General features: G+C 46.3%; 1 protein-coding gene across 12 annotated transcripts in view; it reads left to right on the forward strand.

Annotated features, from left to right (window-relative positions):
- The window catches only part of LOC118785571 (mitogen-activated protein kinase kinase kinase kinase 4), a 75,529-nt gene that overhangs the window by 55,612 nt on the left and 3,661 nt on the right, over positions 1-16,256 (forward strand). For 3 of the 12 annotated variants that reach the window (XM_036540346.1, XM_036540344.1, XM_036540337.1), the window contains 16 exons: positions 1,280-1,504; positions 3,153-3,256; positions 3,398-3,537; positions 3,793-3,890; positions 4,262-4,270; positions 5,359-5,534; positions 6,727-6,844; positions 8,352-8,537; positions 11,170-11,287; positions 11,618-11,788; positions 12,584-12,727; positions 13,595-13,729; positions 14,467-14,567; positions 14,866-15,015; positions 15,333-15,492; positions 15,646-15,785. In XM_036540346.1, the coding sequence (XP_036396239.1) occupies positions 1,280-1,504; positions 3,153-3,256; positions 3,398-3,537; positions 3,793-3,890; positions 4,262-4,270; positions 5,359-5,534; positions 6,727-6,844; positions 8,352-8,537; positions 11,170-11,287; positions 11,618-11,788; positions 12,584-12,727; positions 13,595-13,729; positions 14,467-14,567; positions 14,866-15,015; positions 15,333-15,492; positions 15,646-15,785 (2,175 nt within the window). The remainder of the gene's footprint in view (positions 1-1,279; positions 1,505-3,152; positions 3,257-3,397; positions 3,538-3,792; positions 3,891-4,261; positions 4,271-5,358; positions 5,535-6,726; positions 6,845-8,351; positions 8,538-11,169; positions 11,288-11,617; positions 11,789-12,583; positions 12,728-13,594; positions 13,730-14,466; positions 14,568-14,865; positions 15,016-15,332; positions 15,493-15,645; positions 15,786-16,256) is intronic. The other 9 variants (XM_036540347.1, XM_036540342.1, XM_036540338.1 and 6 more) reach the window with 8 other exon arrangements.

Genomic DNA, 16,256 nt, shown 5'->3' on the forward strand with positions numbered 1-16,256 from the left:
CTTGGTCTAAGTGAAAGAGGCATCTCCCACGGATTGTGTAGAATGAGAAGTTGTTCAGGTTTCACGCCCATCATTTGCCCCCCTCACCCACTATTCAGCCCCTCTTCACCCCACACTCCATTTCTACCATCCATCCATTAAGTGTCCAGGAAACAATCAGGAAAAAAAAAATCAATGCATGAGAAAAGTGCTGTTTCCTGTCCTGTTTCCCTCAATGGTCATTGGGTCTGAGACTGTCTGTTAAGCCCTGTTTCAGTGATGAATCTGTCCTATGTTGGTGTGCGTGTGTGAGTTTGTAAATGAGTGGAAGTCTAGATTTGTGTGTATTTTTGTTGAGTGATTATCACAACTTTTTAAATTTTCTTTTTAAAGTTATTCAATGCTGAAGGTAACTGCTGCTGGACTGTTGAACAGACACATAAATAATTATTTTAGACATTTGTATTTCAAATTACTCATCAGAGGAGACAGTAGGCTGTGGATAACTGCTAGCATTAAGCAAAATATATTTATTATAATCAACACCTTATAATGATGCTGGAATTGCATAACCCTCAGGTAAAAATGGATTCATCATTTTTTTCTCATCAGCTAGATTTCAGTATGTGCAAATATGTCAAACAGCAATTATTAATGGAACTATTATTTTTAATTTAGTGCTGTATGACAACATTCAGTAATTCTGTGATGAATCATTAGCGTAGGGAACATCTGTAGATTTATAGCGTACTGGAAACTTTGGGATAATAAAAGAACGAACATGCTGCCGCACGCACACTTCCAGTAGTCACCTGGCACATAGTTATGTGATTGACATAATGATTGACACTCCCAACATTCTGTGTATATCCATAGCTCACCATACTTTACAGCTGTCGTATGGCTGTCTGTCTATGTGCACATGTATTCATGTTTGCATGTCTCTCTCTGTGTGCATGTCTGTGCATGTCTGCATGTTCACGTCTCTATATGCATGTGTGTCTGCGTATTATTCCCTGTGGAATGTAGTGTGTAGTGTGTTGTTTACATGGCTCTGGTGTCTGTGCGTGCGTGCGTGCGTGCGTGCGTGCGTGCGTGCGTGCGTGCGTGCGTGCGTGCGTGGTGAGAGAGAGAGAGAGAGAGAGAGAGAGAGAGAGAGAGAGAGAGAGAGAGAGTGTGTACATGTTGGCTTATGTGCCTGTAAAGTGTGTGTGACCCATGCTGCCCATTCCTGGCTGTGCTTCACTTGCACCCCCATTGCTGTGCTGACCCCCCTGTTTGTTCTCTCCCCCCCTGGAAGGTCCAGTGGTCTCATCTGGCAGCTCCCCCCGTGTCTCGCTCCCATTCCTTCAGTGATCCTGTTCCTAGTTTTGCACATCTCCATCTCCGCTCTCAGGACCCATACCACCCAACGCCCGCACGCAGTGACCACTCAGAGCCTAGGGCAGAGCCCCCCGAGCCCGGCCCTAAGGACAAGCACCCCGGGGCCTGGGCTCGGGCCAACACTGACGAGGTCCCTCCCAGGGTAAGGACAGGCCCACCACAATAACCCCCCAACCCCACTGAGAGGCCCAGGGAGCAGCAGACTGCTCTGAGCCAAACTGACAGTGTGCCTGATCCCAAATCAGTGTGATCTGTTAGCATGCATTTTGACTAGCTTTTGTGTCAGCTCAGAGATCACTGTGATCATTTACCATGTTCATAGGTTAGCCTGAGCGCCCGCTCTGAAAGCAGTGGTATATCTTTAGTGTCTGTCGCTTTAAGTCAGGTGTGGTTTCTCAAATCAGGTGTGTAGTTTGTGAGATTGACTTTAAAACTAACCCTGTAGATTAAGAGTCTCTTTCTGGAGACCAGACCTGTTGTATGCGTTTGACATCCTAGAAGGAATTTAATGTTTGTGCTCAAAATCCAGGCTGCTCGGATCAATGGATCCTCATTGAGGCAGCACGCTATGCACTCGTTTCTATAACCCATCCTTAGTCAGGATACAAGGTGTCCAGTAATAAAGCCATGAAGAGTGTTATTTTTGCTGTTACTTTTTGATTGATGATCTATGAACCATTCATTGACTGCAGCTTTTACCCCTTAGTTTTTGATGAGATCATTTGACCAGTCATGTGACCCAGTCACATTTGGAATTTCAGGGTGTTGTAAAGCATGCTGGGTACTCATGGTCTGCTGCTCCTTTGGAGTCCATTTAGAATAGGAGTGGTTTGTTTAGAAATAAAGAAGCCAATCTGAAAGTAGCATATGTATTTAGAGCCATGTATTATTACCATATGCACGTTACGTGCCTGCCCCTGATAAACACCCCATCCCCTTACTCTCTCTCTCACACACACACACGCACACACGTGCACACACACGCCCACACTTTTCATCTTGTGACCCAATAACATTTTCTGTGCTGTCCTCTCCACTTTTGTAAGGTCTATACCTGCTGTCTGACCAGACTGTTCTGCCTATTTTTGCACTTCGTAGTGCTCTACTGTGCTGTTGATCTCATTTCAATCTACTCCCTCTAGCCTCTTATACTGTCCAGACATGCAGAATCTCTAATTTCCCATAATGCTCTGCTCTACTGATCAGATCCAATCAGTAGCCATCCATTCATCTTTCCATTCAGAACTCAGTTCACATGATGTCCACTGCAGCAGTTTTCACAGCAATTTTGGAAGAATGTTGTGGCTACCTGGGAGTGTGTTTCCTAGGAAGAGGCAATGTGTGCAGAATGATTCAGGATCCAAGAAGAACCTTTTCCATAGTTTGTATTCTCACTGTAGTGGCAGCAGTAGTTTTAGTGTAGTTGAACTAGAAGCTCTGTAGTGGTTCAGGAGCAGTTAATGGCAGTCATGTTGTATTAGAGGTGTGTCTGCCCTTTCAGTGATCTGAAATGAGTTCCAAATGAGTTTTTTTTTTTTATTATCTTGAAAAACATTTGTCTGAATGGACTTTTTAGTTTCAGATAATGGTACTAGTTTGAATGCAGTGCTTGGTTTGCTTTCCCTGAAGCATTTTGCCTCCATAGTTGATGATATATCTCCTTTTGCCAGCGCAGAGGAAGTGGCACCGTTTTAATGAGAAACCGTGCTGTGTGAGTGTGGTGTAGCCCTGGGGCCAGGAGTCTGAATGTGTGCTGCCCCGCCTGTGAGACTGTGTGTCTTTTGGGAAAGGTTCCAGTAAGGACGACATCGAGGTCCCCCGTGCTGTCCCGGCGAGACTCTCCCCTCCAGGGCAACGTGCAGCCTAGCAGCCAGGCTGGACAGAGAAACGCCAGGTACACGACGTGCATCCTCTTCCTCCCCTTCTGGAGCAGTGTCCTTAGGCAGAAGTGTTTTATTGGCTGGGCGTAGAGCAGCCGTTATGTGGCAGGTATCCGGAGCTGTGAGCGTGCTCTGACTCGGCGGTTCCCTCTCAGCAATGCAGAGCCGCGCCTCCTGTGGGACCGTGTGGAGAAGCTGGCCTCCAGGCCTGGCAGTGGAAGCTCCTCTGGCTCCAGCAACTCAAGCTCTCAGGCAGGCTCCCAGAGTGGCTCCGGGGAGAGGTTCCGGGTCCGCTGTGAGTCCTGCCGCGCCGACCCTGCGCACATGCTCATAGGCTCACATACACCCACACACATGTATATAGTATGTTCCCACGTTTTCACAAAGCTGCGCTCTCTTGTTAATTCAGTACGACCGTTGTCACACCGATAGACGCATACACAGCCCTGTGCACACTTACTCAGGATGCCTCTGTAGGTGCGTGCACAGACCTTCTGGACTGAAGGGAGTTTTTCAGTCTCATGTCCTGGCTCCATTTTGTTGTCTTCAGCCTCTTCAAAATCGGAGGGTTCCCCAATGCAGCGCCCGGAAAATGCTGGGAAAAAGCCAGAGGAGAAGAAGGACTTTGTCAGACCGAACCGGCCTGCTGTGAGTGTCTACCTCCTCGGTTTTGGCTGGCTTTGATGTGGGATTTATTATTTCTGTACCACAGGTGTGAATTGAGAGACAGTGTGGGTGTAAGCTAGTCTCCACACAAGACTGTTTCAGCTGAGTAGTCTAGGAGAGCACAAGTGATGAAGAGAGTACAGTAGAAAATGTACCCCTTGCTCAGGACAGTGACCACTTTCTGCTAGGAGTCGGCAGTACTGTCAGGATTGCATCTGTGGTTGAGAGCTCTGGTGCTGGTGTTCTGACATCTGCAATGTTTTTTTGTCATCTCTTTTTCTTTATTTTCCACTGACTGCTCTGTGGACTCGCGGTGTCACGTGACCTAATCATGTGACGTGTGCGTTCTGTAGGGGGACGTGGTAAGCGGGGTGGAGGTGGAGTGTGGGCTTTCTCTCGTTGGCTGGCGTGCATTGCTCCCCTCCATCACTGCATGCTCAGCCTCTCTCCCTCTTGACCAAACCTCACATTTCTGCCTTACTCTGCCTTATTTTGTGAGGAAAACGGCATCACCTCCTCAAATGCTGCGGCATTTTCATTTTTACAGCTCCCAAATGCAATCTGTCCTTCTTCTGTGTTTTTCCTTTACAAAGCACATTTTCAGACCTGTTGTCCTGCTTTTTTCCCCCCTCTGTCACCAAGTACAGTTCTGTCCATTAACAGCATAACACTGCCTGAGGAACTGGTGCTGATAGCGTGTTTCTGTTGAGTAAAGAGTGATGTAGCCTGTAGTATTTCTAGAACTGAGATCGTAATTAGTGTTACTTGCCACTTTACCTATTACAAATAATTTATCTGTGAGAAAGTGACTGAATGTGGACATACAGATACCGACTTGAGTGATTTAACTGGGTTGGATTAGGCCCAGTTTATGTGTGTTTACTAGTACAGCCGAACACCTGTGTGTCAGTACAATGGCCAGAGTTTATGCCTCTATTATGTATTTTGAATGTATTTAGTAGTATTCAGAAGGTATAATTAGAGTCCATCACTCATCTCCATCTCCATTCATTCGCTGCCCCTTCATTGGCTGGCCCTTCACTGCCTGGCCCTTCATTGGCTGGTGCACCCATGTGGCACACTTCCTCTGAGCTGCAGCTTACTTCCTTCTGCACAGCTCCCTTTCTGGTTTCCTGTGGGATGAGGTGCCCCTCAGCTGGGACAGAGAGAGTGAGAGAGGAAGAAAAATAACTAGCTGTTTTAAATAAAACCCCCTATTTTAGTAAAAATGAATATGTAAAGTAAATATGTATAGACAGTGTGGTTATATGTGAGGTTTCTTTCTCAGAGTTGCTTTATAGACATGTCTTCCTGGTTGTTAGCAGTTGCTCATCGCTGCATGGTTGACGCTTATATCACCAAGATTTATTTTAATACTTGCAGTGGGCGGTGCTGATGTGCAGCCCCAGTTGCTGTTGCAATGCATATGACTTCTGACCCCTGTCCCCAGGACCTCACTGCCCTGGCCAAGGAGCTGCGTGCAGTGGAGGACATCCGCCCCCCTCACAAAGTCACAGACTACTCCTCCTCCAGTGAAGAGTCGGGGACCACTGATGAGGACGACGAGGACGTGGACCAGGAGGGGGCAGACGAGTCCACCTCGGGCCCTGAGGACTCCCGGGCTGTGTACGTGCAGTCCATACCTCATTTCACATATAAATATATATTTATATAATATTAATATATACAAAGAGATAAAGCTGGTGTTTTTGGCCCTGCATTATGGATAGTTTTCTGTGTAGCTATGTGCTGAGGCGGATGGCAGAAACATCTGTGATCCTCTGGGAGCAGAGAAGATATTTAAAAGATTGGCTCTTCCTCTCATGCCCTTTACAAAAAAGGAAAGGAGCTTTAATCTAGTGCTGGATTTGTTCAATTAAGAAGAATAACCTGCTGCTGACAGATCAATAGCGACACATTTGAAATTGTTTGAAAGACTCATCAATTAAATTCTGACATCAAAACTGCTGGAAGAGAATTTGGGTCTTGACTTAGCCAACCATATGCTTGGTTTACAATGTGGGGTGCAGCATTACTTCTGATTTTGTTGTGTGGTGGGGGTTGTGTGGGGGTTGTGTGGGGGTGTGTGGGTGTGGGAAGAGAGTGAGAGACATACTGGGACATGCAGTCCTGACTCTGTCCTATTTAAATAGGTCAGTGATGTCACAGTAATCTCTCAGAAATGGGTAAAGATAAATAGAGAGTGTGTAAGTTCATTTAGAGTGTAAAACAATCAGGGGAAAATAATGTTTAATAGTTATTAAAGTTATTTATTGACAATGTGAATAAATAGACAAGACAATGTGAAAAGTAATGAGCCACGTCCCTGCCATTATACACTGATTTGTTATTGTTCATTATTTGCACACTTTAGTATTTTTACACTTATGCTTTCATTGCTGTGGTCTATGTGCTGTTTGGGTTTTGTACTTGACGTGAGGCCACCTTTGTCTTAAAACCTGTCCTGTTACTGAGCACTGTTACTGAGGGTGTGCTAGAATTAAAGACTAAACCTCTGACATTCTAATGAGGTATTTACCGTGTGCAGCAGGTGCAATCCACCAGCTCCTGGGCTGGGTGAAGTCAGCAGGTTCATGACATGAGGTCAAGCAGGCTTTCCCTGTACAGCAGTGCACCACTTTTTGCAGAACATTGTTCTTAATCAACAGGTGCTACAGAACTCATTATTTTATGTGAAGGACTCCAGGTCGCTTAGTGGGGGATTACTTTTGTGTAAAGCTGCAGCTTGTTTTATTCCCTTGTATGTCCTCTGGCCAAACTCGCGCGACTCACGCAGAAGCTCCTTTCTGACCTACAGCTCGTCCAAACTGAGCAACGGAGAGACGGAGTCAGTGAAGACCATGATCGTTCACGATGAGGCGGAGAGCGACCCGGCGACCACACCCTGCAAGGATGGCACTTTAATCGTCAGACAGGTACAGAGAGGAGGCTTTCTGCTTCTGAACGAAAAACTCCGATTTACTTTTGTTCTGTTACTGTGCCCCTTCACTCATTCATTCCTTCTGTTTTATGTTTGATTTTCCTCTAATTTTGTTTGCAATTTTTGTTTTCTTTTTTTTTGTTGTTGCTCATAAACACTGTAGGAGCATTGAGTCTGCTCAGAACAGGTGTGGTTAGGGGGTTGTTTTGGTCACACCTAGTGCACCTCTGCACACCACATAAAAAAACCTTCCGGGCACCCCACTGGCCCTTGCCTGCACCCTCTCCTTGTTTACCTGAAGAGAAAGTCTGCCCTCTACTGTTTGACAGTAGACCGGCCTTGATGAAGCGCAGTGGCGTTCCTGTCTCAGTGCAGTGCAAATGGATGTGCCCAGCATACCTTAACAGTGATTCTCTAAATTGACATGTAACACCTTTCATTGTCCTAGTAGGGCTCCACAGCATATGCACTGCAGACCTTCTGTATCCCCATGCTGCAGTACTGAAGCTGTACTCAGCGCTGGTGTGTATGAGTGTATGAACAGGCCGAAGAGCCATGGCTACTGTTGCCTGTTCCCTAACTGCCTGGAGAGTGCAGTCTCACATGCACACACACACACACACACACACACACACACAGAGCCACATGCATTCCCATTTACCTAGCTGTGGGGAAGCAGCAGGCTGAACCATGGCACGTGGCACCCACAGCGTTTGGAGGAGGGGGGCAATTTGCGGCCTGCTTGATTCGTGCAGCGCACCCCTACCTCAGGTTGTCACAGTCATCCAGATCACTGGGGTGAAGAGAATCTGAGCCTCTGGGGAGGATGGGACACTCCTGTGGTCCCCCCCAGCCCTGTCCCGCAGGGTACCACGGGGTGCATCATTTAGGCATCACTCTGAGCAGTGTCTTTAGTATCCTGCCCCTGCTCAGATGAATAATAGCTGCATAAACACAAAATTGTTTGGCTGTGGATGCCCCAACACAGGAAAAAGACCAGGTGAAAGAAACTATAGTATATTTTACTGCCACTTTATGTCAGTAGCCCATCACATGTTGTAAACGTGTAATTAAATTTAGAAATCAGGAAAAAGAGTTGCAACAAGAAGGGATTGCAGTTCTTCCAACAGCATGAGTAAATGTTTTGGACGACTTTCAAGTGTTGGGTGAGGAAACCATTAAATCGCTCACATACAGTGTGTACTCGATGCGCTGAAACAAATCTGCCCAAAGAAGAGAGGGACAAGTGACGCTGCAATGCATCATGGGACAAACAGAAGGAAATATAATTGCCAGTGGCCCACTTTACTGTTTTATGACTCTTTTAGGATGTTTAGGATCAATCTCTGGAAGGGACACTAATCTGTCAATGTCCTTGATCTAATGATTGATATGATTTATTGATTTTTCTCACGTCCTTTGCAGTAGTAGACTAGCTGGTTTTCCCCACAGCAGAGTCCTCAGCCGAGCCCAGACCCAGCTGTGCCTGTTCTTGATTACAGAGCGTGGGTGACAAAAAGCGCCCCAGCCCAAGCCACCCAGAGAGCAATGGCTTTGCCGGCCGTATTCACCTCTTACCAGATCTCATCCAGCAAAGCCATTCCTCCTCCTCCAACTCCCCTTCATCCACCCAGATGAGCCCCTCCATGTCCCCTCAGACCCCCCTGGACAAGCTCACTGCTAACCAGGTATGTCCTGCACCTGCTGCTGCCCCCTGCTGGCTGGCTGTCTCTCTGGCTGCTGCACTATCTCCTCACTGCTGCGTCCTGTCTCCACCCCCACCTGGGGACCGATGGTGGGCCAGGGGGTAGGGGTCCGCTAGTCACTCTTCCTAGGTTACATGCTCAAAAGGGAGCATGGCTGGCATGTTATACCGCGGAACTAACTGGAGTTCAAGAGTGTGGAGGACAGTTTAACCAGCCTTGAGCTTCACCATCCTTCAGCTCCTCTGCAGCACATTCTATAGGACTCATGCTAATGAATATCCACCAGGTGGAGCCATATCAGACAGTGAGTGTCTCTGGTGACCCCATCTGAGCTGACCTGTCTTGAGCACCTCTTGTGGAGAGAAAAGCTTGTTGAATTGATTAGAGTTAGTCTGTTTTACTGCAATGACTGCACCACCATTTGCAGTTTGATGAAGATGAACTTTCCCAGCAGTGAAACACTTAACAAATCCGTACTGCCCCTCCCCAGGCTAGCATCCAAGGTAATGACCTTTGAGGTAGTGTCTACCAACTGACTGAAATGCTGTGTGAGATTCAAACACACGCACATGCTTACCCTCTACACTTGTAAGTTCTTATAAGGTCTGTATTTTTCAAATCAATTTTTTAATAGTCAGCTACTTTTTCACCCCTGGTTCAGGGAAGTCAGCTCTGACTATTGTGATAATGTTTTTGGCCTTTTTTCAGCAGAGCAGCAACTGTGTAGTGTGCTAGCATTCTAAAAAATCTTTGCCAATCCACTATTAAGTTAAAAAAAGGAAATGAACGTTCATGCTGGGCTCCCCGTACATTATTGCATAGTGTAGAAATTGGGACACACGGAGGGAATTCTCAGACAGTTTCACCATACAAAAGCCTTCCTGTGAACATGGGAAAGAGATGGGGAAATAGGCTTTTGGGGAGGAAAAATGGATCTTTTTCTTAAGTGGCTGTCAAAGGGGTTGGGCGACTTTAGCAGCCTAGGACTGCTAGTTGCACTCTAACTAGCAGTCTAGCACATACGTGGAGTTTTGCTTTACCTTGGCTCATTTTTTGCTTTTTTTCTGCCAGTGTCAACTAGTGCTCACTTTCTTTATGGAGACATTTGATGTGTAACATCAGAACTAGGCAACCTCTCATAATCATTTCAGGCTCATTCAGAAAGAAACTAAAGTTAAGTGGTGCTCCTGTGAATATATGCATTTTGTGGTCTATCAAAACACCTTTTAGAAAATTCATTTTTACTTGTACCTCAGTTGTCACATTAACATTTTGTGTGTGTTTACTTTTTAGATCAAATGGCATGCTTTTATTTTTTATTTTTTTAAATTTTTGTCATTATTTCACCCCAAACATGTCTTCCATGTTGTGCTTGTGTGTCCTGTGACTTGACGTTAACATTTTTCTATGGCTTCAGTTGCTACCTGTGTGCAAAGTTTGCAGATCAGGGTTCCTCAGTGCTGGTCTCAGGAACACACTGGGTTTGTTGGCTTTATGCCAGCTGAGCTGCTAGTTTCTTTGAGCTGCTAGCTGAATAATGATCATTATCCACCATATTCAGTGTACATTTAATCTACTTGAAATTATTTTTTAAAAGGTATGCTGATGTAGGTTTTGTGTCCTAGCATCAAGTTATTTATTCAACCAATTTTTGTTAGTATCTCTCCCTTTAAATAATTTGGGGCAGTATCTCAGGTAGGCGTAATCATTTGTTCATTTTTTTACAAATAACTACTCATTACAGTTGATTTCCCAGTCTGTATTACAGATTAGTTAAATGGCCAGCAGAGGGCTTACTGTAGATGCTTGTTAAATAGAGTCAGATACACATCAGTATTCAATTAGCAGCTCTAACATAATTAATCCAGGGCTGAACTGGAGCTTACACAGCTCTGGGGACAGCCAGTGGAGATGTCAAGAGGGAAATACGAAGACGATAGCACTTGTTCATGGCCTTTGTCATTGTGGTGTCGAAAGAGTTTTGTGAACTATGTTTAGTTTGTGAGCAGTCCTTTGTTAAAAAGTGAAAGAGGTGGAAGTGGGAAGTGGCAGTCCTAATGGAGAGCTATCAGATCCTTTAGCAGAGTAAGCATGTCTTTTCCTACATCTTTCATGTGAATGTACTCTTGGCCTCAAAAGGCCTGTTTTATAATGCGTTTTTAAACCTGGGCTCCCGTAGGGCTTAGCGCTCAAAGTTAGCATCTCGCTTTGCTCCCTCTTCAGTGACTGACACAGTTTCCATGTTCTTACTGAACTTCTGCTTTTCTGGTGCATGCATATGTGTGCGGGGTCCCTTCTCTTTCCTAACAATATATTCCCTGTTTGTAGTGTCAGGATGCTAGATAAATAAATAATAATAGAATAATAAATAAATGATCTGTGAGGATTCCTTTTGTACCTGCAGGACAGCTATAAATAGTAAAGGATTATGGTGCACAGAAGATGCCAGGCACATTCAGTCACGTTAGTGAGTGCTGGCTGCACTTTGCAGAGAAAGAGAGCCGTAAATGGTGATGGACACAGAGACAGGTGGCTGGTTCCAGGTGCGGTGATAGGTCAGTCATCTCAGGTGAACAGAGTCAGTCTGCCTCACTGCGGCGTCTCTGCATTCCAGACCCAGTCAGCAAGTAACACTCTGCAGAAACACAAGTCGTCTTCCTCCTTCACCCCCTTCATCGACCCCCGGCTGCTGCAGATCTCGCCCTCCAGCGGGACCTCCCTCAACAATGTGGGTAAGTCACCTGCCTTCCCCGGGTGGCAGCACCGTGCCTCTCAGTTGGTCAGCACACTACCCCTCACCATGCTGCTGGCCCTTGCTCTTTGACCTGTCCAGTGCCAGAACTGACAGCAGATTGCTATAAAGATCATCTACAACAGATCATCTCATCTCAGACCCTTTGTGATGGAGCCTTTTCCCCATAAAGCCAAGCAATTTGAGAAAGAAAAGGACGGACCCTGGCTATGAGACTGCCGCAGACACGCCGCTGCCCTCCATGATGGTGAGGTCAGGAGGGCTGGAGCAGCGACAGTGCTGAGTGACCTGACCTTTGCTTTATTCTCAGCAGGCTTTGGCAACGAGGCCAGGCTTCAGGACGTCCTCAGACAGGACCCCTCCAGGAAGGGCTCGGTGGTCAATGTGAACCCCGTCAACACGCGGCCGCAGAGTGACACCCCCGAAATCCGCAAGTACAAGAAGAGGTTCAACTCCGAGATCCTGTGTGCTGCATTGTGGGGTAGGTGTCTGGCTGCTCTGCTGGTCTGGTTAGTTTTCACTCAAGCTTCGGTACTTTTCGAATTTGCCACACACATTTCTCGAACTTTAGGGGCACGTATCTGTGGTTTCTTCTTGCTCGCTGTGCTACCTGCCACTGTTTCCTCTTATGTAATGCACCGCCTGACACACTCTGCCAGTCAGCCTCTTATATCCTTGTCCCAAAACTCTGTGGCAATCTTCAAAATTAAGTCAGATTTCAGATTATTTTAAGTAAGAAGTGATACCAGCTTCCCTTCATTTACGATCCTGCCTTTCGTAGTGATATGAGGGTGTTAAATATATATGGTTGTTTTGCCACCAGCCATGAATTGTATATCTTTCCCAGCAACAGAGCAATCGAAAATTTAAAGGTTCATGCTGTTTAGCTGACAGCCTAGGTCGCTATAGTTAACTGTGTGGCCGGGCAGCTGTCACAGCATCACACCAGTGTAGCATAGCGGGTAAGGAGCAGGGCCCGTAACCGAAAAGTTGCCGGTTTGATTCCATGTGGGGGCACTGCTGTTGTACCCTTGGGCAAGGTACTTAACCCACAATTGCCTCACTGAATATCCAGCTGTATAAATGGGTAACATGTCAAAGAACTGTAACCTCTGAAAGTCACTCAGGATAAGAGCATGTGCTAAATGACAATAATGTATTGTAATGTAATGGCAGTGAGAGGGAGGGATGTGTGGTGTTTAGACTTGCTTGTTGAGTGGAGTGTGTTATTTTCACTGAGTTATGCCTGAGTTACCAGAATCCTGTTCCTGTCCAGGTGTGAACCTGCTGGTGGGCACTGAGAGCGGCCTGATGCTGCTGGACCGGAGCGGGCAGGGGAAGGTGTACCCCCTCATCAGCCGGCGACGCTTCCAGCAGATGGACGTGCTGGAGGGTCTCAACGTCCTGGTGACAATATCAGGTAAGGCTGCCTGGTTTGGCACCTGGATCCGCTTACAGAAACCATTTTCCACTGACTGACAGGTGGGGGGAAAAACCTATGTGAAGTGGGATAAAGGTTTCTGTGTAAGAGGAAATTTGTGGTTTTCCATTTCAAACTCACAGTGAGGAAGTGCTGCCATGTCAAGTCTCATTTGTCACTAGCCGAAGAGGAAATTGAGCAAAGTGTGTTTGTGACATCACACAAACACGCACATAACACACACACACACACAAGCACACACGCATACACACACACACACACACCACAAGAGAGAAAATTTGTCGTCAGCACATCATTAATAATGAACACGAGTCATGTGTTCATCTGCATTGATTCCCATGACCTGCAACTTCGTGAGTTCATGCCCTGCTCAGTGCACAACACAGGATCATAACCCAGGACTAGGTGCAAAAATGCTGTTGCATGGCTGGATTAATAGGCACCATAAGATGTAATTGTAAGAAATACCATTGCCTGTTATCATTTAGTTTTCATTTCCATCTCTCAGGATTACTTATGAATATGCTTTCCCACCGGCTAATTGAACAGTATCCCCCCTTGTCCCCACATCATAGATTTATAGATAAAAACACTCCGCAGACATTGTCACATCATTGTGTGTGTGTGTGTTTGTGTGTGCATGTGCATGCACGCGCATGTGTGCGCATATGAGTGTGATGAAAATTTTTTGTACTTTTTGACGTCCATCATGCATTGGAATTTCTCTTCTTCGGCAAGCTGGCTTAATCATTTTGCTGACTGACCTGTCATACAGGATGCCCGTACAGAGCATGGAGAGCAGGGAGAGATCAACATGTGTTTCCTGCTTCCTGTTTCCCCTCCCAGGTAAGAAGAACAAGCTGCGCGTGTACTACCTGTCCTGGCTGAGGAACAAGATCCTGCACAACGACCCAGAGGTGGAGAAGAAGCAGGGCTGGACCACCGTGGGGGACCTGGAGGGCTGCGTGCACTATAAAGTCGGTATGTAACATCATGGTATCAGTTGTAATGAGTATACAGTGGAAGATTAAATATTATTTGACCTGCTGAAATTCTCTTTAAGAAATTGTGGTTTTAATCTTTTTTTTTTTTTTAATAATTAATCATCTTCTTGAATAATACAGTTGGCTAATATTTATTTTCCATCGTGCTGTTGGTAAAAAGTGCATGTAGAATGAATTACTAACCATGTGTGAGGGTATGTTTAGGGAATCACAATGCGTGCATGCATTGAGAAAACCCTCAGCTTCGTCAACCGTAAGAGGAAGATTTTAGGTTTGTCATAAAATGACTATACAGTACAGGAAAGAGTTGGAGAGTACGAGGGTGAGCCGATGCCCGTCAGCATAACTTCCTGCTGGAATTACCATCTGTGTGTCCTTCACCCACGGTCTTGCCTATGGGAAAGTACGCATAACTCGCCAGCATGTAACGTTCTCTCAGCGTCACTGTGATTTTGTAACAGCGTGATAACATCTTCAGCATCACAGAAACTGTGAGCATCCAGGCCATTGCCTAGCAGAGGTGTCTTCCAAGAAAAACCGGGTTCAGAGTTCTGTTCTCAATTAAGGTTTCATTAAGGGTGCCCCCACTTTACCTTGCTGTGATACTGTTCCATATATTTGTTCATTATGTTATATTGGTAAATTTGCAATATCTCCAACTCAGGGGATGCTTCCTATGTAGTGTAATACACATTTGCTCTCTTTTATTTACAGTGAAATACGAACGAATCAAGTTCCTAGTTCTTGCTTTGAAGAATTCTGTGGAAGTCTATGCATGGGCCCCAAAGCCATACCACAAGTTCATGGCCTTCAAGGTGAGCACATTCAAGGAAGTATTTAGTTACTGACTTGATATTTAGTGGCACGGGTTGACCTAGTCATGGCAATCTAGTATGCATCCAGTGGAGGGTCCTTAGGGTACATTTATGTTTTATGATAAGCAAACTGGCTGTGTATTCTAACCAGTCTGAACCAGAATGTTGGACTGTGTGCTGAGTTAAAGTCTTAACTTTCACATTGATGATGGACAGAAGTAATAGAAAGAAACTAAAATGTGGAAGTGGTGTCATCCTCTTCATGGATGAGTAACACGTTCACTCTCATGCCCTGCAGTCATTTGGAGACCTGGTGCACAAGCCCTTGCTTGTCGACCTGACAGTGGAGGAGGGCCAGAGGCTGAAGGTCATCTATGGCTCATGCTCTGGGTTCCACGCTGTGGATGTGGACTCCGGTGCGGTGTATGACATCTACTTGCCCACACACGTAAGGATCGCACCTGCCTGGACACTGCAAGGGGAGGGAGGGGTAGTGGGAATGCAGGGGGGTTGAATGTAAGTCAAATGTGCACAGTGAAGGAGTAAGAACGGGTAGCAATATTTAGGCTCTGCACTCTTGACCTGACGTCTGTGTGGGAGGAGGTGCTTTGATAAAGCCGAAATATTTTTTTCTGCCATTTTCCTCCTTTCCCATTTCCTGTTGTCTTTGCTCCCTACCCCCCGTTTCGTGCTCTCCTCCGTGTCCTTCCCCACCTTGCCCCGTCCTCCTGTCTCCCCCTTCTTCCTCCCGTCTTCTACCCTCAGATCCAGACCAGTATCCAGTCTCACGCCATCATCATCCTGCCGAACACGGACGGCATCGAGCTGCTGGTGTGCTACGAGGACGAGGGCGTCTATGTCAACACGTACGGCAGGATCACCAAGGACGTGGTGCTGCAGTGGGGGGAGATGCCCACTTCTGTGGGTAGGTCTGCGACCTTTCACCTGCCAGTGAATCTCTTATTAATGCAGGGCCTGCTGATGAAGGCAAAAGTGTAGGTGGATACAGAACCTTTATGAATGTGTTGAGACCTCCTCAGTGCTGGTTCATCCTCACTCTCTGTGCCCCCCCCCACAGCCTACATCAGGTCCAACCAGATCATGGGCTGGGGAGAGAAGGCCATTGAGATCCGCTCTGTGGAGACGGGGCACTTGGACGGCGTCTTCATGCACAAGAGAGCCCAGCGACTCAAGTTCCTATGTGAGAGAAATGACAAGGTGAGACATGCACACTCTCGGACTGACTGACCAGACTGTTGCTGTGAACTAAAACTGATTTTGGAATTTGGAGATTGAAAGAGCAGTGTGGGGAATGCTGTTTCCCACAACTGTTTGACCCCTAGCTTTCACCATAGCAGCAGAAGCTGGATGACCCAACACGGCGGCTTTAGAGCATGAGTCAATGTGCAAGCACATTGTCAGAGCATGTTGACCCTCCCCCGCACACATCTGCGCAGAAATGTCTATGTTTTCAGGAAAGCCGTTTCTCTGGTCATTTAATTTTCCCATTCAGTTTGTGGAGTGCTATATTTGCTGATGAAGCAGTTGTTTCAGAACCAGTCAGTGTTTCTGTTTTATCCCTGGGCTAGCTGTCAATGGAGGTAAAAAAGCAGAAGGAGCCATTCTCTGGTTTAGTCACTGTGCTTTTTCCCCATGTGTGAGCCTGGCTTCCTGTCAGTAGCTTCAGGG

This window comes from Megalops cyprinoides, chromosome 11 (assembly GCF_013368585.1).
Source record: "Megalops cyprinoides isolate fMegCyp1 chromosome 11, fMegCyp1.pri, whole genome shotgun sequence".
In the NCBI taxonomy this organism is placed as follows: domain Eukaryota; kingdom Metazoa; phylum Chordata; class Actinopteri; order Elopiformes; family Megalopidae; genus Megalops; species Megalops cyprinoides.